The sequence below is a fragment of the Eleutherodactylus coqui genome, chromosome 13 (genome assembly GCF_035609145.1).
Source record: "Eleutherodactylus coqui strain aEleCoq1 chromosome 13, aEleCoq1.hap1, whole genome shotgun sequence".
NCBI classification, from domain to species: domain Eukaryota; kingdom Metazoa; phylum Chordata; class Amphibia; order Anura; family Eleutherodactylidae; genus Eleutherodactylus; species Eleutherodactylus coqui.
In genome coordinates this window covers 31,272,097-31,297,786 of record NC_089849.1, presented here as the reverse complement: position 1 = coordinate 31,297,786, position 25,690 = coordinate 31,272,097, and the positions used below count along the sequence as shown (strand labels likewise).

At 43.3% G+C, this 25,690-nt stretch overlaps 1 protein-coding gene across 1 annotated transcript; it reads right to left on the bottom strand.

Annotated features, from left to right (window-relative positions):
- Nucleotides 1-600: 600 nt before the first annotated feature.
- NXPH3 (neurexophilin 3) lies at nt 601-9,725 on the bottom strand. The gene is made up of 2 exons (XM_066586790.1): nt 9,284-9,725; nt 601-3,265 (listed from the first exon to the last, which is right to left on the bottom strand). The coding sequence occupies exons 1-2, from the start codon at nt 9,335-9,337 to the stop codon at nt 2,516-2,518; spliced, it is 804 nt and encodes a 267-aa protein (XP_066442887.1). The 5' UTR covers nt 9,338-9,725; the 3' UTR covers nt 601-2,515.
- Nucleotides 9,726-25,690: the final 15,965 nt, after the last annotated feature.

Here is a 25,690-nt window from a genome sequence, read left to right as displayed (position 1 = left end):
GCTACTGGGATCACACACACCGCTCTGCCTATGTGTCTATGTGTTTGTAGTACATATGTACACAGAGATATATAAAACCGTACACCTATACACACACTTCCCCTAATTTGGTTAACTTATGTCCTCCCTACACGTAATTATTTTGAAATACGGCGCCAAAGAAGACGACACCAAAAATAAACGCGTATAGTCGGCGGATTCTTTATTTATCACAGACGAAGTTTTTTCGGTTTTTTTTTTTTGCCCATTAAGGTACAGAGATATTTTCCATATTGCACAGAGCCCCAATAATGATAATAAACCAACATCCCCCACCCCCGTTACACGTGGTATAGTCGTAAACACCAAGGTTAACAGAAGACTCTCCCAGGCTCATGTTGAAGATATTGCAGACTGATCTGGCAAGGAAGAAGTTAATGGCATCTTGAAGACTGATGCAATGTAATGACAGGTCCCATGAGAGAGAGAGAGAAAATGGCAATGACTTTTAATGGGTTAACACAGATGTGTCACTGTTCCCCCCCAGAGAGGAGGAAAAAAACCTTCCTGCAACTTTGCGGTTATTTTTTGACCCCCCCCCCCCCCCATTCTTTCCCCATAACTGATAATATATATATAATTTTCATCTGGAAAATAAAGTCTCAACTACAGTATATAATACACATCATACATGATATCAGTAGTAAAGGAATATCACAACCCGTGATGTCATCGTTTTAGGGTGTGATCATTCTGTAGCCCCGTTTTTGTTTTTTTTTAAATACGTTTGAGTGAGGAAACCTTCCTCCCCTTCTAATATACCGGAATAGTCCCATTTTATATTGCCGTAATGTCCGCTTTGGTGATAAAAGGAAATCATATGGGTTTGCTTTCCCATGACGTCTACTAAGGGCTGACGATTGACAATACAGCCTTCAATGAACGAGTCAGCCCTTAATACCATTTCAGTCTGATGTGCCTTGGTCAATGGCAGTGGGGTAAGGACCTAAAATGACCACCTTTAAGGGTAACCTCACCTGCAGACAGTGGAAACAAACCTTTAAGGGCTGGGAAATAAGTAATATTGCTAAGGCATAGATTTTTGGAGGTGTCTCCATATTAGCAAGGTTATCCAGTCAACAGTCACATATTGGCTAAAGTTGAAGGATGGTTCTAAATTCTGTTCTTGAGCGAAACTAGGTCAAGTTATGCTTTATTTTATTAGCAGGTGGGGAAACGAGCACAAACAACACAACCCGGAACCCATGAAAAAGGTGCCTCAGCATAGGCACCCCCATTAGTGATTAGACAAAAGTAAGGGGATTTCTCGAATCAGGATCTCCAATTAAGGATACATCCAATGCTCTCAGAGATGTCATTGGTTCTCATGCAGAAGACCCCAACATATAGGCCTCCATAGTATACAATAGACATGTAACCATCATGGTTAAGGCTTTTGAGTGGCAGGATGGGAATATGCAATATACATCTAAGCCAAATGCAATGAGTAGTAATAATAACTCTCAATGGAAAACAGTCATTTAGATTGTAGGAGAAAGGTAAGAGAGTAACTGACATATAGGTTATTACATGACTGGTCAAATTACATTATGACAGGGATCACGTCTATATGAAGCCTGGCAGGCAGGTGGATGGTGATTATGTGTTGTATAACATAGTAACATTGCTCAACTCCAAATACCATACTATAGGGGTTTAAGTCTACATATATTCTTCTCGGCCCATCTTCTGGGAGTTGTTGCCCTCAGAAGTAATATTATTGTTTCCCAGATTTGATTGGCTATCTCCAATAATCTATATTTCAAACCATCCACTTGATGATAGGATTGTGTATGATCACTGGTCAATGGAAGGTTATGATGCCTACAACTTGGGTGTCTATCAGATGCCTCCAGACTGTATATGGATCTCCAAGTTTGTTTTTTTTTTTGCCCTCATAAACTTCTAGAGTCTCCATAGTTGTTGTAGCATATGATTTGTTTTCACCACACATGAAGGCAAACCTCATGATGTAGATATATGAACAATACTAATACTACAAGATGGTTAGGTGATGATGGACATCAAGGGACATAAGGTCTGGAAAATTGGCCAAACAGACCTCACAGTATACAAGAAATGGACGAGATGACTTGCAGTCAGCTGATTAACTTGGCTCTACTCAAATCTTCAAAACATACTTCTTTTTGTGTTACCCTAAATTTGTCTAATAGGGTTTACGTGGTATCTGAAGACATAGCGCCACCTCCGGACCTCTACTTTTTTTTGGAGTCCTGGAGAATCTATCAGTTCGTTTTATAGGGAGATAACAATATAGCATTTATATTTGGGTGTATATTGGAATGGTTTAAATTTCACATCCAACACATCACTTACACAGCGTTCTGTCCACTGTCTCCACAAATAAATACACCACAATGGACCAGACCAAGGCACAGGAAGTCTATAAAAGGTAGACCCAATGATAGCCCGATTTAGGCTACTCCACAGCCGTGAGCTCGTGTGTTCTTTAACTTTAGCCCGAGGGTGAGTACGGAGAGCTGCTGTGATAGTTATAGTCAGGGCAGACCTTCTGCACTAGTCTATAATCTGTTGTGTAAAAGGAGACATAAACACAAACAATCTTGAACGGGTGAGAGCATGTCCAAGAGACCTTGCTACGAGTTTGCTGTTGGTGGCAGGTCTTTGACGGGTCATGAGGGCATAAACCCGTCTTAATTGCTTTATCTACTTTTTCAAATTCCACTCGACAATTGAAGATTTTTGATTCCTTTGCTTCAGCGTACATTTGCTGCTCCAAGTCAAAGTCAAGGACTTTGGAAGGTGGGACAAGACTGACAGAAACATTCCCTTGGCCTGTAGAGTTGTGGAGGAAGTAGACACTGAAGGAACCATTGCCATGATCCACCACCTTTCCTGTGATGAGAAGGTTGAGCTTTACTGTCTTGATATTGGAGTAGAAGTCCCCCCAACCAAACACTTTTTTGGCTCTTCCCGTTGACCTTAGTACAGACTGACGTCGAATCCTAGCTGGAATTGGGGGTTCCGGATTATGACCCAACTCTGAAAGACTGTTTAGAACATCCCAGAATTCAGGAGAGTTGGATAGAAGTTGAAGAACAGTGGAGTTTAAGGGACTTGAGTTTCGAGACCGGGATGGAGAAGGAGGCCGTCTCCTGGGGATTCGAGGCCTGGAATGGGGCTTTGTATCTGACTGGTCTTCATCTTCTGGATCACTAGAGGAGTCTTCTTGACCACAAATTACCTGAAGATAAAAAAAGACAGAACAATGACCTCTATCAGTAGAAGAAAACTCCAAATTGTATTTTATGAACCAAATAGTATTCCCTCCCTACTTCTTCAATGTCTTCCACTCTTTTTAATCTCTCACTGCTCCTTTCCTTTATTGATAGCCTCTCACCTGAAATCCCCAGCAGTAACAGATGCTACAGCTGATAATTAGTGATACTGAGTACTAATCAGTGTAACCAGTTTAATGAGAGCTGAGTAATGTGCAACCACCTGACCTACACCCCCTGGGTATCACAATGTCAAAGAGGTACTTGGAAAAAAATAGACGGCAACACATCTCACAGACGCTCTGTGGTAATGGCAGATGTCATGAGACTGAGCTTTCGGCTACAGAGGGCACAGACTCTTAACATCACCCTATTACACAGCTCGCACCTTCATGACAAAATACCACCTCGCTGTTCACACTTGCAGAATGACATATGACCATCACTATACATAAAGTAGTTTTATAATGTACAAGATACATGACAATAAACTACAATAAGACGTCTAATTTAGTATTTTTGAGTAATTAGTCATTTTTGAGAGTCAAGGGTAGCCATCAAGTGACTTTGGTGGAAATTATGTCTTAAAGGGACAACATGAAGGGCCTATAATTGCTAATATAAGTTACAATTGGGTCCTTTAGAACTGATATTGAGTATCTTGGTCCTTATTACTGTATTTTGAGAGCTTATTTCTAGGCTTTTTTCCATAGGGGCAAAGGTTCAGTTTCCTTTAATAGCTCTGTGTCTAAATACCTTGGTCAAGGCAAAGTGGCTTGTTGGCACCCCTAGGCAGTCAGCATCTGCAGCACATGCCTCAGTTGCCCCACTTTAGCTATGCCCCTGAATTAATTACATGGCACTCAGCTGTAAGGATGTAGCTAAAAAGGGTGCAGAGGTTGCAGCTGCATCTTGGCCTTAAAGGGCTTGTCCAGTTGTAAACTATTGATGGCATATTCACAGAATAGGCCATTTATAGTAGATCAGCGGGGGTCTGCCACCTGGAGCCACAGTGGATGAGCCATCTGCTAGGTGGTTACTCTTGTGCACTAAGCTGCTTTCTGCAGGAAGCAGACAGCTCTGTTCCAACTGCAGTGGCCAGGTTTCGAATTGCAGGAAAAGTTATCATTGAAGTGAATGGGGACACAGCCTGCAATACCAAGTCTGGCCACTTCAATAGGAACAGAGCTCTCTGTGCTTCCTGCAGAAATCAACTCAGTAAATGAGCACACCTGTCTGGTGAACAGCTGATCATCATGGGTCCCGGATGGCTGATCTACTATTGATAGCTTTTCCTATGGATAAATATTGATAGTTTACAACTCGACAACTCATATAGTGCCTGAGGCACCTTTGGCCCGGGTCTAAAGAGGGGCATATTGAACTTAGAACTTACTACTACTGTATATGCAGGGGGTTAGCTAGGGGTGGCATGTGCCTAGATGCTGGGGTGGCCAACAGGTCACTTTGCGATGGCTTTTAAAACAGCTTAGCTACACCACTAAGGGGCCAAAGTCTCCTCCGCCGTATAAGACCACATCAGTATTATAAATAACTCTTGGTAGGTGAATAAAGGTAGGTGGATGCTTAGGAGCTGTAAGTTACTTCTCTGGTCAGCGGTGTAGCTAAGCTTTTCCATTAGCTACAATATCCCCCTCTTTAGACACGGGGCAAATTTCCTAAGACCAATATTTCCTAAGCCAATCTTGATGAAGTGCCTACTGGAGTAAGCAGTAGCAAATTTCTTAGGATGGCATCTCTTGCCATCAAGTCTCTGTTAGTTATGAGCTGGCATAGATTTGCGCTATAATGTACATGTAAGTTATAATAAATTTGTCAGGCCGCAGGTACCCAATCCTTTCATGAAGCCACACCCACTTAAATAAAAGAGGCGGTCGCGGTGGAAAAAGGCCAAATAGTTGGACATTTTTGTGCAAGTACAGCTTGTGCAAAATTTTTTGACTTTTTTTAATGCCAGCAATCTGGTGCTCTGGCTTGGTTAAATGTCCCGCATGGTTCCTGATGTCTGTTCTTCCTATCCAACTAATATCAAAACTCGTGGAAGGCCCTTTTCGGACGACTATATTTTAACTCCATATTTGGTCCCTCTTACGTGGATTGTAATACAGAGGTAATTTAAATCTATGTATTTATTCACATGGCCGTATTTTTTATGGTCGTTTTGAAAAACGCAGAATTACCTATTTTTGTCGGTTTTCGCCTCTGTATTGCTATTATTTTCTACTGGGCAAATACGGATCAGTAGTTATACAGAGCAAAAACAGATCAAATGCTGACGCAATACTGATGACATACGGCTGTAACGCCAACCATTAACATAACACAGCCATGATACGGATCCATCTTATGGACGTCTTACAATGCACTTATCAGAAATACTATATGGATTGCCAGCCGGGCTTTGGGTCATGTGCTGCCATGTAGGGTTGGTAAAGAAATATGGATTTAGAAAAAATGTTTTAATTACTGGAAAACAGAAAAAAAATTGATGAATATTATACTGGAGCAAATGTATCAAGGCAGTTGCGCCAAACGTTTTTCTGCACTTAAAAAAAAAGTTTTATACTGCTGTCCTCACTTTTTAAAAGGGGGTGGGGCTTAGCAGAAGGGGTGTGACTTCTCACAGACCAACATATTTAGTATAATTTACGCCAGAGATTGGTGGATGCTATGGCTCAAACGTTTTTGATTTCCTGGCACATGGACTGCCCTAAAATGCGCCAAATTTACTAAGAGGCGTTAAGAGGCACCTGTTAATAAATTTGGTGATCCTATTCCAGCACAAATGATCTAAAAACACACATATTAAACTCCTGTCCCCATATATCAGAACCAACGTTTCTACTATTTAGAGGGCTTCATCGAAACACTGCAGCTGCTGGTAGTTATATCAAGGTCTTCCAGGCAAGGGAAGTCATGTAAACAAAGTGCCGGCTCTGCAAGTGGGAGAAGCAGCATGGCTGCTTAATTATGTCCGTAGCTGAAATAGTTAATTTTTTTTTTTTTAACAAAAGGGGGATATCCATGGTGACAGATTGGTGGGGGCAGCTGGTAAATGAGACAAGTCCATAGGGAGTTATGTTGACTGAGAGCAACACATAAGATACACAAGGATGAGTCTTGATACAAAATTGCACAGGGCTTTAAGATGGTATAGAAGACTATATACCAGCTTGGCTCATCCCACCAGTGCCCACGATATAATACAGGGATAGCAATAAACCGCCTGGCATAGAGTAATGAACGTTCACAAAATAATACAGATGTATAACTGAGCCTATGAATACATAATGTAGCTGAGACATGAATGAGTTCAGCCCAACACATGATCGTAAAACATAAATTCTAATATGCAATTAATTGCTACATCAAAATAAGCTCAGAACCGCAGATCAATGGTGAAAAGCCGAAAATATAAAATAATGAGGCTCGTGCTGCCTCCTGACGGCAATGGATAATTAGTGACAATAGAAAAATTGCTAGATATTGAATTGCATAATCTCGCAAGACAATAGCGGCCTGCAAAGTTTAATGAAAGAGCTGAATGTTCCGTCGGCTTCGGGGTTATTTTAGTATTTTACACTATGGCGAGCGCAACAAAGATTAACAAACTATCGTCTCTAATGACTTGTATTGGAATCGACTTCTATGTATGCCCTGTAGAGCGCATCGCAACGTACATCACAAGGATGTAGAGCAAGATCTTTCAACCCATCACAAAAGAGCCATGCTGTAAGATCTGGATGGAAGTCAAAGCAAAAAAAAAAAAAAAGAAGACACAGCTACAAAATGGCAGTTACCGGAGAGGGTAGCATCTGCTAAATGAGTCCACAAACCCACGGAGACCTACAAATGTTACACACAGGCACACAATAACACGATTAGGTAGTAAAAAAATCAACCGGTTTTGGAGATCTGTCTGGACTGGTTCAGCCTAAGGTCAATGAAGAAACCTTGAAAGATCCTTAAAATCGTCTTGTCTCAAGTCAACGTTAGAAACCACATCGCTCTCGAGCTTTGCCCTGATATCCTGAAATCAAGAAGGTCACTGGATATAGAAAACCACAATCTGAACCTCTGGGTCTCCAAGGAGATCGATCACCTACAATCAATAGGTCATGATCTGGTAGAACTTCCCAAAAACGGTCCTCATCAACTGTAGACTATGAGGATGACCCAACCAATCCATATCAATGGATGCACTCTTAAAAGATGTGAGCTCATTAGTCCAACTGGATTCCCATGGGGACAAGCATTTTACTCTAGAGGTCAATATCGACAGGCAGTGAAGGCCCATTCGCTCTTGACGGGTAAATAACCAGATCTAGACTATGTCCCGATCTGAAAATGGGAGCTAGCTTGTCCAATAGGGTGTCATTCGTAATGAATCACCATTGTCAATGGCCCCCTAGCCCTACATGGGACTAAACATTTGACCTTTACAATCTTAATGAAGTCAGGACAAGTACTAATTAATTATTAAAGGTGATAACATCACGAACTACAAGCCAGACTACCTTCTTAGTAACGGAGATGACCCACAAAATCATCATGATCCAGGTCGAAACTAACTCCATTTTTTTGACTGTCTCTTGGTAAATGGCTCCCCAGCCCTTCACGGGAATAAGCATTTGACCTTTATGTAATTTTAGCGAGGTCAAGACAAGTATTAAATATTTACTGAGGGTGATTAGATCGCGAACCATAAGCCAGACTACCTTTTTAGTAACGGAAATGACCCTCGACCCATTATCATCCGGGTTGAAACTAACTACATTTTTGGACTGTCCCTTGGTAAAAGCCCCTTTGACCCTCCTTAATCTTTATGGTTTTCTAATCATTACGATCAACTTTGATCCAGCCCATAGATCGGTTACTTTGCAGGTGATTGACCTGTCAAACATCGTTGTCATCAAGTCTTTAACCCTTTAAACATGTCCGCCTCAACTACATCTCACTGATCACAGGTGGCACTGCCCCTTTAACCTGTCAATACCATGTCCATGATTGTAGACCTTCCGCTTCTACTCAAGACTGACCACAGAGACCCTCTTAAAACATGGGATTCAAGTCCAGCCCCTACTCCTTTATCTTCCGATATGTAACTATCCATCGATCTCATTCATAGCACTGGAATTTTAACCCTTAATTTACCTTTTGTCCATCACAATAATCTCTTAGCCCAATACTCATCCCCTGATAATCCCATCAAAACCATACACAGGACCCCGACTCCCTACCACAGTGCGAATTTAACCCATGCAATGTCACACACAACGTGCTGCCTCTTTAACCCATTAAAAGGAAAATGTCCTGGTCTGTAAACCACCGTCCGTACACCAGACCTTGCCATTAGATCTCCCTGCCTATACATAGAATTTTCTGATTAACCCCTAAATTGGTTATCCATTGAGCACCACTCTATAATGACCTCTTATCTCATTAATCATGTCCTTGTATTGTGGTATATCATCCCGCCTGTTTAACCTACTAAACAAGCTCCGTCTCTCTCTCTCTCTCTCTTCATCTACGAGACGGACTCTTTAACCCTTGAAGCATCTCCCTGACTCCAGACCCCTACGTTACATACCCCCCATCCAGAATCTCTCTCCATATCACATTTCTATCATTCTTGCCACATCACCGACACGTCCAACCTTACATTCCCCACACACCCCCTATATACTATCATCACATATACATATACTATTACGTGACTTTAACCAGCAACAGGTAGACGGGGAATTGTAACACAAACCGCCCTGCTGATGGTCTTGTCCCCCCCCCCCCCCATCCTTATAGACCAGGTAGAGCAGCAGGTGTGAGAACATACATTTAGTAAAGAGCTGGGGGGCACAAGACAGGAGGGCAGAGAGGGATGGTAGGAACGCAGCACATGTACAGGGTGGCACAAGCGGAGAGGGTGAGATACAAGCAGAGGATCTTCTTGATGGGCTACTTACCAGATAGATGCTGCCTTGGACCAGGAATATAAAACAGCATTGTGTGAGCTGCATCTTGCTCAGTCTTGAGGCGTACTCTCACCTGCGTTCTGCATCCATGTGTATGCTGTGACTACACAGCTAGAGATATACACAGCCTGGATGCTCCCCGGCCACCTCGCTGGCGCTACTCCCTTGCCTCTCACTTCTCTCGTCGCCTACATAGGTGGCTGCACTCTTCTCGTCTCCACTTCTTGACTCTCTTTGACCATCACCTACTCTTTTCCTTGCCTCTCGTCTGCTTCTTCCACCTGCTCACCTCTCTTCTTGCTTCCCTTGCCTGGCTGTCACACACCTTTCTCTTCCTCTCCGGCTCTCTCATTGGCTCATCCCTTCTCTGCTGGTCCCCTCTCTTTCTCAGTCATCCCTCTCCTGCCAGGTCTAAGGCTCTCTCTCTCTCTTCCTCGGGGTCTGTGACTATCCCTCCCTCTTTTCCTTGTGTCTTTCTCCCTCTCTCTCTATCTGACCTTCTATCTCCCTCCCTCTTTCTCTCCTCCCCTCAGACACTCTCCTACTGTCTGTCTGTCTCTCTCATTTTTCGTCCAGCCCTCTATACTAGTTACCCCCCAATATGCCCCCTTATGCCACCTTTCCTTATAGTGCCCACCTCTTCTCTTTTATCTTCTGCGCTTTCACCTGCAACCCCCTCCCCATTCTTCTATGTCTATGCAGTCTACTCTATTACCACCCATAGTGGTGCCCACTGTCTCTCTCACCCAAGGGTGGCATCCTGCGGTGAGATCTACACTGGTCAGTTTATATAATTCCCTCTGCAACAACTGGAAGTGAACAGCATTTTGCTCGTTTTTTTGCAACCAGGTGCCAGGTTGCCAGTCCTACATACCCAGCTCTCCCCCCACCACCCTCCTCGCCCCTGTCTAACACTCTCCTGCTCCTTCTGTCTCTTTCCTGATTATCCATGTCTCTCTCTCTCCCCGTCTCTCCCGCATACACTGGGTCAATATGCCAGGTTAGAGACAAGGCTTTTCCAATTAAATTGATGTTTAGACAGACATTTTCATTCTCTGCGTGTTAGTGCCAGGAAATAGAGGGGGGCACCGGCCGCTGGTCCCAGCTCTACCTTCATTTGTAATTTACAATGAACAAACTGTATGGGGTGAAAACAGCTGTAATGAGGAAGATGAGGAAAGAGTCAGAGGGAAGAGGGATAATGTGTGCGCTTTAGGGGAAAACTGTATGAAGTATAGGAAAAAAAGAAATGGAATAAAGATGTTATGAAGAAACTACATGTAGGAATAGGAGCAGATATAGGGGGGTTATATGGATAAAAGGAGCAGATATAGGGGGGTTATATGGATAAAAGGAGCAGATATAGGGGGTTATATGGATAACAGGAGCAGATATAGGGGGAGTTTATATGGAGTAATAAGAGGAGATATATGAAAAAGTTATACGTAGTGATATAAGGGAAGTTATATGGAGTAATAGGAAAGCTATAGGGGGCAGAGGTCATATGGAGTTATAAGAAGAGATATAGGGGAAGCTATATGGCGTTATGGGAAGAGGTATAGAGAAGGGTATATAGAATAATCGGAGGTGATATAGGGGAGGTTATATGGAGTAATAGGGGAAGATATAGGGGGTTATATGGAGTAATAGGAAAATTTATAGGGGAAGGTGATATGGAGTAATAGTGGGAGATATAGGGGACATTATATCGATTATAGGAGGAGATATAGGGAAGGTTACATGCAGTAATAGTATATATAGGGGAAACTATATGTAGTAATAGGAGGAGTTATAGTTGAAGTTATACTGAGTAATAGAAGTAGATATAGGAGAGGTTATATGGAGTAATAAGACGAGAAATAGGGGAGATTATCTGGAGTAATAGGAGAAGATGTAGGAGGAGGATATCTGGAGTAATAGGAGGAGATATAGGGGAGGCTATATGGAGTAATAGGAGGAGATATAGGGGGGTTATATAGAGTAATAGGAAGAGATATAAGGGAATTATATGGAGTAATAGGAGGAGATATAGTGAGAGGTTATATGGAGTAATAGGAGGAGATATAGGGGAGGTTATTTGAAGTAATAGGAGGAGATACAGGAGAGGTTATATGGAGTAATAGAAGATATAGGGGAGGTTATATGGAATAATGGGAGGAGATATGGGGGGAGGTTATATGGAGTAATAGGAGACATAGGAGAGTTTATATGGAGTAATTGGAGGAGATATAAGAGAGGTTATATGTAGTAATAGGGGGAGATATAGGGGGGTTATATGTAGTAATAGGGGGAGATATGGGGGGGAGTTATATGGAGTAATAGGAGACATAGGAGAGTTTATATGGAGTAATTGGAGGAGATATAAGAGAGGTTATATGGAGTAATAGAAGATATAGGGGAGGTTATATGGAATAATGGGAGGAGATATGGGGGGAGGTTATATGGAGCAATAGGAGACATAAGAGAGTTTATATGGAGTAATTGGAGGAGATATAAGAGAGGTTATATGTAGTAATAGGGGGAGATATAGGGGGGTTATATGTAGTAATAGGGGGAGATATGGGGGGAGGTTATATGGAGTAATAGGAGGAGATATAGGGGGAGGTTATATGGAGTAATAGGAGGAGATATAGGGGGGGTTATATGGAGTAATAGGAAGAGATATAGAGGAGGTTATATGGAGTAATAGGAGAAGATATAGGGGAGGTTATATGGAGTAATAGAAGGAAATATAGGGGGAGGTTATATAGAGTAATAGGAGGAGATATAAGGGAGGTTATCTGGAGTAATAGGAGGAGATATACGGGAAGGTTATCTTGAGTAATAGGAGGAGATATAGGGGGAGGTTATATGTAGTAATAGGAGGAGATATAGGGGGGTTATATGTAGTAATAGGAGGAGATATAAGGAAGGTTATCTTGAGTAATACGGGGAGATATCGGAGAGGCTATATGTAGTAATAGGAGGAGATATAGGGGGAGGTTATATGGAGTAATAGGACGAGATATAGGGGGAGGTTATATGGAGTAATAGGAGGAGATATAAGGGGAGGTTATATGGAGTAATAGGAGATATAGTGGGATATATGGAGTAATAGGAGGAGATATAGTGGTGGTTATCTGGAGTAATAGGAGGAGATATAGGGGGATATATGGAGTAATAGGAGGAGATATAGGGGGAGGTTATCTGGAGTAATAGGAGGAGATATAAGGCAGGTTATCTTGAGTAATACGGGGAGATATACTGTAGGAGAGGCTATATGTAGTAATAGGAGGAGATATATGAGGGAGGATATATGGAGTAATAGGAGGAGATATATTAGAGGTTATATGGAGTAATAGGAGGAGATATAGGGGGAGGTTATATGGAGTAATAGGATGAGATATAGGGGGAGGTTATATGGAGTAATAGGAGGAGATGTAAGGGGAGGTTATATGGAGTAATAGGAGATATAGTGGGATATATGGAGTAATAGGAGGAGATATAGTGGTTATCTGGAGTAATAGGAGGAGATATAGGGGGAGGTTATATGGAGTAATAGGAGGAGATATAGTGGTGGTTATCTGGAGTAATAGGAGGAGATATAGGGGGAGATATAAGGGGAGGTTATATGGAGTAACAGGAGATATAGTGGGATATATGGAGTAATAGGGGGAGATATAGTGGTGGTTATCTGGAGTAATAGGAGGAGATATAGAGGGAGGTTATATGGAGTAATAGGAGGAGATATAAGGGAGGCTATCTGGAAGAATAGGAGCAGATATAGGAGAGGTTATATGGAGTAATAGGAGGAGATATAGGGGGAGGTTATATGGAGTAATAGGAGGAGATATAGGGGGAGATATAAGGGGAGGTTATATGGAGTAATAGGAGATATAGTGGGATATATGGAGTAATAGGAGGAGATATAGTGGTGGTTATCTGGAGTAATAGGAGGAGATATAGTGGTGGTTATCTGGAGTAAAAGGAGGAGATATAGGGGGGTTATATGGAGTAATAGGAGGAGATATAGGGGAGGTTATATGGAGTAATAGAAGGAGATATAGTGGGGGTTATATGGAGTAATAGGAGGAGATATAGGGGAAGTTATATGGAGTAATAGGGGGAGATATAGGGAGAGGTTATATGGAGTAATAGGAGGAGATATAGGGGAGGTTATATGGAGTAATAGAAGGAGATATAGTGGGGGTTATATGGAGTAATAGGAGGAGATATAGGGGAGGTTATATGGAGTAATAGGAGGAGATATAGGGGAGGTTATATGGAGTAATAGGAGGAGATATAGGGGAAGTTATATGGAGGAATAGGGGGAGATATAGGGAGAGGTTATATGGAGTAATAGGAGGAGATATAAGGGAGGTTATATGGAGTAATAGAGGAGATATAGGGGGAGGTGATATGGAGTAATAGGAGGAGATATAGGGAGAGGTTATATGGAGTAATAGGAGGAGATATAGGGGAGGTTATATAGAGTAATAGGAGATATACGCAGAAGTTTTGTGGACAAATATTGTCAGATACAGGCAGAGCAGTAATTGAGGTGTTACAGTACGCAGAGAGGTTAAGGAGCCGATTGCTTTATATACAGTATATTAACATAACAAACTTCCGCAGACGAGTGCAGTAACAGCAGTAAAGTTCGGTAAGCTTCTGACAATCTATCTCAGTCTTGTTGCCCCATTGTTCTCTGTGCCGTGCCATAACTCATTGACACTGAATTCAGTAATTGTTTTCCGTATGACGTAATGAATTACACGCCGGTCCTTGCGGTGCATTCTGGGCGCTGGTATCGCTGTACTTTTTACTCTCCAAGGATTACAATGCTTTGTTTCCTAAAATTGCATCAGGGCTGAATGCTCAGGGGTGTGGGGACACGGCACACATCCAACGACACAGGTGACACAAACACAAGTTCCCTTGTGTTCAAAGTCACAGAAGTAACGCAATAAAACAGCTCCCAATTTTTAACACTTGCATTGCCACTGTCCATAGAAAATGTCCCCACAGTTCCATTTTAATCTTCTCTGTCTTTTCTTTGACCCCTCCTCTGTTTTTGTATTGATGGTCACTTCTTGCTGCTACGAATTCTTCCCTTCCTTGGATCTTTTACCCTCTGCCCTCTCATCTTCTAAATCCTCCAAGGTTTCCTTTCATGGTGTCTTCTCCCTTTCTTATTCCTTTCAGTAATTTAACCCTATAGTTCAGTCTTTGGCCAAGTTCCTCTTCTCTCTGCACCAGAGATGGACTGACTAGCTGGACATTACAGTATTACCTACATCCCCATAGTCATTTAGAGCACTCCTTCAAGTTTAACTGTAGGACCTGTAAAAACAGTGACAACTGCTTCTAAGTAGCATGTTTTATGCCAAAAACCTAAGAGAAAACGGAATTCATTCTTTCAGCACTTTACCTCCCAAACTATCTGCATTGCTGCTATTGACTTAAACTTCTCCTTTATCGGCCCCATCTACAACATCTCCAAATCCTGCTGCCTTCGCTTTTGCAAGATCTCCATATGATGTTCTCCAAATCGAAACCCTACCAAGGATTTTGAGAGCCCTTGTTCATACCATTTCTTGTATAACTCCTTCTATGTGGCCCCCTTATAACATAACTCTTGTCTCTCCCTTAAGTCATGAAAGATCCTTCTAGAATCATCTACTCCTTCCAACCTTCTTCTCCTGCCACAGAGTCATCTTATCTGGTTGACCGAAAACAGTATCTGAAATCGGTCGATCGAAGGAGCAACAACTGCAAGTGATATACTCTCCTGCCCCTCCTGTCCCAGGATAGAATCCGGTCTCAAAACCGGAGGGTTGCTTTAAGATCTATTCCTTCTTGGTCCTCTCGTTATATAGCTGACCTCATACACAGATATCAACCAACCCATACCCATCTCAGAAACGTCCCCACATTACAGATTGTAAGCCCATATAGACAGGGCCCTGATCTTCTCCTGTCTTGTCTTTTTTTTCAAGTTTGTAAATAGTATCTCCTTAACCCCTCATGATATGGGGCCTTGAGGTAACAGTCAAAATGGTATGGTCCAATATGGTTCTTGTGGATCACCAGATCCCATTATTTATATAGCGGTCTTCTGGTTGATAGAGGCGATCCAACCTTCCTCTCCTGACAGTCATCTAATCCTCCCAAGATGCTTCTCCTACAGTCCCTTCTTTTTGCTCTTTGCTGTTCTTCATCCTTAAGATCCATCATCTTTCATTCCATCCATATATATCTGTCCTCATATGCACATATATCAACCAAACGCATCTCAGAGAGTCCCCTACCATACAGATTGTAAACCCATATACTGTAGACACGGACATCATCTTCTTCTGCACCTTTGTTCGAGGTTGTAAATTGTATCTCTTTGACCCTTTACGATATGAGTCACAATGGTATGATCCAGTGTGGTTCTTGTAGACCACCAGATCCAATTACTTACATATACCTTCCGCTTGATAGCATCAGTTACAATCAGAACTTTCCATTAAGAATACTTGACTATATAGACAAACCTATGATTGCATTGGAAAGAAGGGAAATGCTAACTGTGTCAGATCTGATAGATGGACTCCTGGGTTACGTGTTCATGAAGACCAAAGGCCTCCTAGAGATTGCAGTAAAGTCCACCGTCTGCAGAAATCCCCTACAAAAAAAAAGGAATAAAGGCCAAAACCTTGAATGAAGATTTAGCACCACCTTGTGGCTCACATTTCACTTACAATATCCCTGTCTTCTGCCTGGGAAGTAATAACCTGCATGTTGCATCTTTCCTTGTGAGCTTTTATTGCCATGTCAACGACTTTGCTTTTTATACTTCCCTAGAGCAGATTCTTTCCATTTGCTGTCCCACATATCTGCATTATTGTAGAGGATGACGCTGCAATGGTGGGATTTGTGCCTCGGTGATGTAAGCTGTATTTATAGGGGAAGGCGAGAACTGCATTGCTTTCTGAATCCGTGTAAGTGTGCTTGTAATAAATGTGTTCTGTCTCTCTCAGCTACCAGAATTATTTTGGCTGTGTTTTTTTTCCCACCTTGACATATAGGGCTGTTTTTTTAATATCTGTTTGTCACTGCCCCCCCCCCCCCCACACACACACACACACGTTTTTTAGTTCTATTGGGGTAAAAAGCTAAAAAAAATGCTAACAAAAAATAATTATAGTTTTTTTTAAAAGTTAGTATAGTTACGCCAAAATAAACTGCAAGACTGGGTTTCTCATTTTATTTTGGACATTTTGATATATAATATGTATAGTTTCGGATTACAGGGTGCATACGGTGACCGTTTTGGTTGGCGTCGGCGGTTGGTCATTTTCTTTTTTGTGTATATATTTTTATTTTATTCTGTAATTTTGTTTTACTTATTTTTGTAACAATTTTTTTTAACCCCGTATGTCCCCCATGATGTCATATAAGACCTCCGGGGGTCATTCACATAGTCTTTTTTTTTTTATTTCACACTTTTCCACTGTAGCTGGGGCATCCAAAGAAACCCACAGTTACCAGGTAAAACATCCCCATGTTGTGACGTCAGTCGCTGTTACGTTCGTGTAGGCAAAAAAAAAACCGGACTCACACAAACGTGACTCAGGGCACAAACAGGAACCGACTGACGACACACACCCGCCATGCATAAAAGTGCGGGGTATTGGTTCGTATATTGGCCAAAATACTTAAGCCTGCAAGCAGCGATCAAGGCTCCTCGTTGTCTTGCGGGTTCCTACACTAGCAAGACAACTGACCCCAAACTGCAGGGAGAATGGCAGGACCCTACCTAATAAGCAAGGCGATCGCCTCGATTAAGGCAGCCTCACGCTAGAACTTCGGTCCTGACTATCCCTCAAGGGTTAATACATGGAACCAGAACAGACCAGCAGAACACAAATCACACAGCAACACACTAGGGTAAGCATGCCAGACACACAACCACATAGAACACGACAATTCCCTCCTCATGTCTAGCCACCTGCATAGACATACAAAACATGACACTGTTCACACCATATACACAGTACAGGGATATCCACATCTAATGTCTGGCCACCTGCACAAACACTGGACTAGCCCCGGTTCAAACACACAACACATGTACAGGCATGCAAAACCAAACCCGAGAGTGAAGGGAAACCAGCTTCCTCTTACAGAGGGAGGATATTTAACTGCAACCAGACCGGTGGTGATTGGCTAGCAGGAAAACACCACACCCAGCCAGCTCAATTATTCCTGTGGGGCTGTGCTGCTAGAAACCTGTGTGGTACAACAGATCCCAGCCAGCACAACCCTAATACTAACAGAGCTGATCAGGGTCTGTAAGGACCTTGCAGCTATTCTGTGACAGAGGGCACCCAGCATAGTGGAAGTAATACTGCCAATTTCACTTTTTAGTACATAGTTCTTGTTGAGCACTATGTAACCTGGAAAGGAGAAGGCAGAAGTTGGCAAAAACCGTTTCTCCCTTCTCCTCCGGGTCCTCTGCTGTGTCTGACAGCTGAGGACCTGACCTGTTCCTGCTTGTTTGCAAGATCAAAGGCTTTAATCCCATGCTAATACATGTGCTATGAGCTGAGATTAAAGCCCAGGAGCAAGCGCCGTAAACGGCGCTTGGTCCTCAAAGGGTTAATCGATAAGTAATGTTAGACAACCTAACTGACTCTAACTAAGAATATGCTTAACTCTAACGTGAGTGGGATATGGCAACAATCACAAAGATTAGCAACACACTTCAACTGTAGAGCACATGGTAGTAGCACCCAATGTTTCAACCCAGCAATGGCGGTTGTCCGCACACAGTCCGAAAGTAATGTAAATATTTGTCCACAACTGTCGAAGGAATATGTGTTCCTCTGGTGTCAGCTCAGGTTTTCACACTATAACTGGCAGGCCTGCTTTTAAGTCACTACCCTTGTGCACACGTTGGGCCTTTTCCTGAGGACCCACCTCACTTACATATCTCCAAAGTGTTCGGTACCGTAATGTAGCTCTCTCTGCTCACAGCACAGTCTCTCTTAAGGTTCATTACCACTGGAATAGCTGGTAGCTTGCAGCTCTCTATGATATCAAGTCCATCACGTCTCATTTTCTCCCACCTGACCTCTACAACAAATGAGAAATCACATGCAATGCTCCATAGAAAAATGCACAAACTGCAGTAATTTATGATGACCAGTAGAGGCCGCCCTTATACCAGCCAAGTTATATAACTAGAGGAACCATAAGAGCTCATTACAGCACAAACTCGAACCTAGACTCCCTTCTTAGCCCACCAGCACACTGGCGTTTTTTTGCGGTGGAATCCGCTGCGAGCGCCCACACCGCGGATCCACAGCAAGAACCGTCTATAGCGTTTTAAGGGAAATTGATTCTTCCTGCATACAAGCGGAAATCAATTGCGGTTTCCGCTCTCAGAGGAAAAATTGCAGCATGCCCTATTCTTGCACTGGTTCTGTCAAACTGCATCCCATCTGCAATTATCATTGTGGACAAGTCGCGGATTTCACGTCATCGCGTAGCGAAGGCGCGGGAAAAAAAAATTGAGAAAAAAAACTGTACTGGGCATGTCCGACGGCAAGCCGCTGGGTCCATTCGCAGTACAGATGTAGAGGAGAAATGACAGGTACGCAAGGACACCGCTGCTGTCAAGGTCGGATTCCCCTGCGGGCTCCTGCATGCGGAATCCATCTCTGTCATGTGCAGACGGCTTTACACAGAGATGGCAGTCAATCACAGGCCCTGAGAAGACACCATATAGGGGGCGTCGATTTCGCGCCCATATAGAATAATAGCCTTTCTCGGGCGTAATACATGGCAAAATAGAACATGCTGCGTTCTTTTTTTCGCGCTCACATATTACATAATGCAACAGCGTTAGGTAATGTATTTAATGGTCTGTGAATTACCGTGTATCACACGCACGTACATCGCGCTTGTAATACAGGGTGAACTTACGCTTGTGTGAGCCTGGCCTTATAAAGGGCACATTGTAGGTGGGGAATGGAATTTCCGGTTATGTCCCAGTGTGCGGTCCAGACTCCAGCTTGTGAGATAGGACATGGCTGCTCCCATTGAGGTAGTATATTAGGTAATGGTCAATGTGATGTGTTGGGCTTGGAGAGATACGCCCGATGAATGGCTTACCTCCTCTTTTACCTGCCCGGCTTATTGTGATTGACAGATTTTACTCAGAGTGTTAAGGCAGCGGAAATGCAGTCCTAAGCTCTCGCTCACGACCTGAAGGTTGTGCGTTCAATCCCTGCATGGTTCAGGTAGCCGGCTCAAGGTTTACTCAGCATTCCATCTTTCCGAGGTCACCAACTTTGTGGGGGGTAATGAATAAATTGCCTGAAAACGCTGCAGAATAAATTGGCGCTATACAAATAACAAGATTTTATTTAGATTTATCTCATTACATGAATGGCAAGCAGGGCAGGGATGAGCGCCCCATTAGACTATACCATTCAAGTACCCAGTGCAGCCGAACGTAGAGTCTTGCTAAACCATGAAGATACCGCAGCCCCCTAGTTCTACTGACTCCAGCTTGAAGCTCTTAAGCCCCAATGCAAAATCTGTAAGAAGCCCCCCAACTATCACACTCCACACATACAGATGTAGCCAACAGCAAACTGTGACTCGACTAGGAATTAAAGGGACCCTCCAGGGATCAGAGTTGGAGGGGGTTTATTATCTGCCGCCCCTCTGATTCGCCAGTTTCAGGCCCCATTTTCAGCCAAGATGGCCAATGCAACCCTGAGACCACCAAACCCCACAGGGCACTGGTAGTGTTAGACTACCAGTGTACTGTACCTGCTCTCTGATTGGCCACAGCTGCACACATGACCAGCAGTGCACAGTGTACGTTAGGTGGTTAAAAAATTCTGCAGCCCTTTGGGACCATGTAAAATGTGGCCCAGATTGGAATGGTGGCAGAGGTTAGGCTACTTTCACACCGGCGTTAGGGTCAGTTCAGGGTTTCCATCTCTCTGCTCCATTTTTGGAGGAGAGTAAATGACGCGGAATTTCTGTGCAGAGGGTCCACGCGGAAAGTCCAGGCAAATCCGCCCCTCCGGGCTTAAAATGGTCGTGATTTTGTCCCGTTATGCGGGTGTGATAATCACGGCAGCATAACTGGGCGAAACAAAACATTGATTTCAGTGGTTTCATTTCACTAGCGGTATTCTTGCCCGTTAATAATACGTGCGAGAAAGATAGCGCAGGACCAACCTTCTCGCTTATTTTTCAAACTCACACGGAATAGCACGGAATTCGAAAGGTAAAAAAAAAAAATAGGTTTTTACCACGTTTATGCGTAGCTATGTTCTGTGGCGACGAGCATAGATGCACATAAATGAGAAGAAGCCTTAAGGCCATTTTCACACGGCGGTGAAAATCTTGCGAGACGCAGAAGTCTCACGCGATTCTGAATGTCATTCTTTTGAATGGGGTCATATACATGCCGCAATTTCCCCCCCGCATCGCATTGCCCATTGTTTTTAATGGGACAGGAAAACACATCCCACAGCGAGCGCAATGCGAGGTTTCATATTGAAAACAATGTCTTTAACCCCTTAAGGACACGGCCTATTTTGGGCTTAAGGACGCAACGACTTTTGGTGGATTTTCATCTCTATTTTTATTAAAAGACATAACTTTTTCACTTTTGCGTCAACGCCGCCGTGTAAGGGCTTGTTTTTTGCGTGGCGAACTGCAGTTTTTGATGGTGCCATTTTTTTTGTACATTTTTATTAGCTTTTTTTACACCATCTATGTTCCACTGAGGGACTTAAAGTACAGCACTGATGATCGCTGTGATAAGGCATGGCAGGACTTCTCTCCTGCCATGCCTTATCACTTATCAAGCAGGAGACCAGGTCATCTCATATTGGTAACCTATCCTGAGGTTAGGTCAATAGTAGCTAGAAGTCGGGCATCCCCTTTAAATCGTAGGTTCCTGCTTTAAATAGGAAAGCCCATAACGGAATCCACCTTGAGTCATCAGACTGCTCATTCTGTGGGCGACGGGCGAAAAAAATGACTATATGTAAATTTTAAGAGCTGTCACTGGAAGGTGTGATCAACAATGCCTGCAAGAGGAAAGACTCGGAATACGGAGAATTATTTATGCTAATTAATGACGAGGCTGCCTATTCCAAACAGAAGAGAAACAGATTGGCCTCAAGACCGCGACTTCTGCGCCGTCTACTCAGTACTGCATGATTGAATTCAGGGAGGTTGGGAATAATTGTCTAGTAGATGAAATTTTACCTTATCCAACATTTCCACAAATGAACATTAATTCATTCAGGGCTCACTCACACGGGCTTATGTGACCTGCGGATTACGTGCATATATAACACGAACATAATATGCTGTACACAGCAAATATGGAGGACTTGGTATGCCCAGATTCTCCTTTGATAGCCCATTAATTTCAATGGGAACTGTGTAATACCTTATTTTCCCTGTGGGGGAACTGCAGGGAAATTGAACACATGCTGGTATGTTCCCTTACAGCCAATATCAAATGTAAAATAGAGGTGGTCCCACATCAGAGGTTAAAACACCCCCCTCATTGTTAGTCACATAGGGGCATGGTGTTTTTTCCCCTCAGCCCCTTTAGCATAGCCAATTCCCTACCTCATATTTGCCAACAATTTAGTTCCTCTATTGAGGAGAGTCCCGAACAGGTTCTCACCACCAGTATCAAAGGAGTTGGAACCAACCAGGGTTGCATACCCTCTCTCCAAGTGCCCCACAACAACTGTATGGTCCACCCTTATGGTACATATAGTGCCCTGTGAAAATATTCACCACTATGGGTTTTTATCCTGTTTTGTTGCATTGCAACCGGGAATTAAAATGGGTTTTTGGGTGAGTCTGGACCATTTAATTTACACCAGAGTTTCTCAACTCCAGTTGATGCTGGTCCGAATATTGCGACCATCTGAGGCATTGGATTCCAATGTATTCGTTCACATGGGCAATTTTGCGCCACAAACAATCACCCAGCATGGAAAAATAACACATGCTGCTGATTCCAGCAGGCACTTTTACACGCAGCCGGAAAAGATTGGTCTTGCTCTATCTTTCAACCGATATACGCTGGCGGCTCCCATAGACTTCTATGGAAGCTGGACAAAAAGGGAGGTGGAGGCAGTTTAGCAGCGTCCAATGCAGGGAAAGGCTTACATATGCCTCTATTTAGGCATTTGAAGTCATTCCAAGGATTTATGCCAAGCGAGGGATTCACTGGCTGTGGTGTATTTTTTCAAGTCCCGTGAAGTCTCTATAAGTTTAGCACATCTAGACACTGAGATTTTTGGGCATTCTTTCAGGCAAAACTGTTCCAACTCCTTCAAGTTAGATGTTAATGTTGGTGTCCAGCAGCCCAAAGTTCGGCCACAGGTTCTCCATTGGATTGAGATTTGGGCTTTGATTAGACTATTCCAAGACATTCATGTTTCCGCATAGACCCCTCCAGTACAGCTTTAGCAGTATGTCATTGTCCTACTGGAAAGTGAATATCCATCCCAGTCTAACATCTCTTACAGAGGTTTTCCTCAAGAACTGTCCTGTATGCATATATTTATATTACACTCCAGTTCGGCACTATGGAGCAATTCCAGCAACCTCATTGGTTCTGATTCACAATTTTAGCAATCTCATTGGATGTTTGGCTTGTCTGATTCAACCTCATTGGTTGTTTGGGTTCCCTGATTCAACCTGATTGGTTGTTAGTGCCAAACTGGAGTGTAATATAGACATATGCTCCTCTATCTACTGCCATCCATCTTTCCTTCACTCCAGACCAATTTTCCAGTCACCACAGCATGATGCCCCCACCACCGCCCGTCAGTGTGATATGATGTTCTTGGGGGAATGGGAAGTGTTGCGTTTGCACCACACATAGCTTTTTCCATGATGGCCAAAAAGTTCATTTTCAGTCTCATCTGACCAGAGAACCTTCTTCCGTGTGTTTGTGGAATCAGCCACATGCTGTTTGGTGAACTCCAAATGTGTTTTCTTATTTTGTTAAGCAATGACTTTTCAGCCTGCTCTTCCATAAAGCCCCACTTTGGGGACTGTACGGCTTATAGTGATGCTATAGACAGATAGTCCCATCTACACTGTGAATATGTGGAGTTATATCTCATGTGTTACAATGAATGTAATTGCGTTGCATGGGATGTTCAAAGTTTGGGAAATTTTTTATAACCCAACTTTGATCTACTTCTCCACAACGTTGTCTCTGACCGATTTGAAGAGCTCCTTGGTCTTCAAGTCGCAGATGCAGGGGCCTTTCAGAACAGGTGTGTTTATCCTGACATTATGTGACAGATCATATGACACTTTGACTGCACATGGGTAGGGTTGCCACCCAGCCAGTAAATCACCGACCTAGCTGCTAATTAAATCCAAAGCCAGGTGCCAGTATGTACTTTATCATTATTAATGATAGTGTTGTTAATGGCCGGTAAAAAATAATTGTTAGCCATGAGCACGACTGGGCAGCAACCACACTGTCCTTGAAGTATTTTAACTCATTCTCTAGCTCCAGTTCAGCCACCACTTCCTCCATCAGGTATTGTTGTATCTTGTCTCCACCACAAATATGGGTAAAGACCTGCCTAGTGAGAGGTAACGCCTTGTTACCGTCCTCATAACGCCCCCCTCAGCTCCCAACCTGTTTTTGGCTGTATTTCTTCCTGCTGTCACTGCAGCGGGCCTGCCTGTCGCTCTCTTCTCCCCACTCTGTTGCTACGCTTGCAGGTCTGCTCACTTATCGATGACAGTTTGTCATCCTCAAGCCCTCCGCGGTCTCACCGTCCATGGTGCCCCCGGCGGTGACATTGTTCTCCCCACTGTAGCGCTGCTCACCATGACACTCTTGTCCCCACTGTAGCGCCGCTTACCCCCACAGTGTTCTCCCCCCTGTAGCGGTGCTTACAGCGTTTTCTCCTCGCCAGCTCCGCAGCTTCTTTTCCCTACAGGCTGTAGTATATACAGACATAGCCAACAGGTGTCAGCTGCCAGGGCCATGTCACAGGCAGCTGCGTTGGCCCCATTGACATACAGAGAACATCATGATCCTCTGCTATGGCTGTGACAGAGGATTTCTTCATCTCCGCGGGGAGTCCCCTTGTCACTGAACACTGTGACAGCATAGGAGAGCGATGTTCTCCCATTGAATTCAATGGAGCAGGCAATACAACCGGCTCCATTGAAAGCAATGGGCTCTTGGCAAGCGCTGCAGTGATTTTCAGGGAAGGGCTTAAAATATAAGCCCTTCCCTGAAAATCAATCCAAAAATGTGTTACAAAAAGAAAATATATACTCACCTCTCTGCAGCTCCGGGGCTCAGCCGCGTCCAGCCGACTCTTCTCCTGCACTGCTCTGAGGATTTTTCAGCTGGTGGGGATTTAAAATCCCTGCCTGCTGAAAGGGCGGCCTCTGATTGGCTGAGCACTGTGACCAATCATAGGCAGCTCTCAGCTATTGAATGGCAGCTGAGAGCTGCCTCTGATTGGTCCCTGTGCTCAGCCAATCAGAGGCAGCACTCTCACCCATTCATGAATGCGTTTATGCACATGTGCCCATTCCCATTGAAAAGCATTGGTTCTATTTAGATGCGGCCAGCAAATGGAACTGACAGACGCTTGTACAAACGCCCGTGTGACTGAGCCCTAAACCAGGTATTTTTTTTATCACTCCTCGGTAACAATTTGGACTATTTTGTTAGCCCCATTTCATAAAACCTAAATTAAAATCCATTTTAATTTCAAGTTGTAATGCAACGAAACAGGAAAAGCACTGAGGGGAGTGAATACTTCTGCAAGGCGCTGTACTTTCTCTTGTATTTATAGTATGTGCCATGTAATCACACCGGTGATAATACTACTACTGATAATATGAGATACCGGTATTCATAGCTGATGACCCCCATTGTTAATGTTAAATATCCCTTTTACATTAAAACCCAAATTTCTCAAAATTTCCATAAAAAAAAAATTAGCCACTTGAAAAGGAAACTTGGGATTTATCTGTAAAAGTCTATTGCGCCTCATTCAGATTGAGTGCTCGGTGCAGCAGTTCAGCCCCGCTCTCGGGAGACGAGGAGTGATTACTATATAATGACAGGACTGGCTGGATGTTTTCTTCCAGCTACTGAAGACAGAGGGAGAATTAATTAATTCTGTGTTTCTGCAGATGGGGTGATAGATCCACGGAATCGTCTCTCCGTGCTGCGGTGCTGAGGACGCATACAGTAGGAAAATTAAAAAATGCGCTGCCTATTGTAGCAACTAAACCGTCTGGATCCATGAGTGTTATTATGTGAGCGGAGAACAGCTGACATATCAAGGCATTGGCCTACTTGTAGGAAAGGTTTCCAAG

Bases quoted from the DNA above. Each gene is read 5' to 3' on its own strand.
- NXPH3 (XM_066586790.1), bottom strand. From the start codon at position 9,337: ATGCAGCTCACACAATGCTGTTTTATATTCCTGGTCCAAGGCAGCATC. The intron at 3,266-9,283 runs GTAAGTAGCCCA...TTTTATCTTCAG, and splicing joins TCCAAGGCAGCATCTATCTG to GTAATTTGTGGTCAAGAAGA.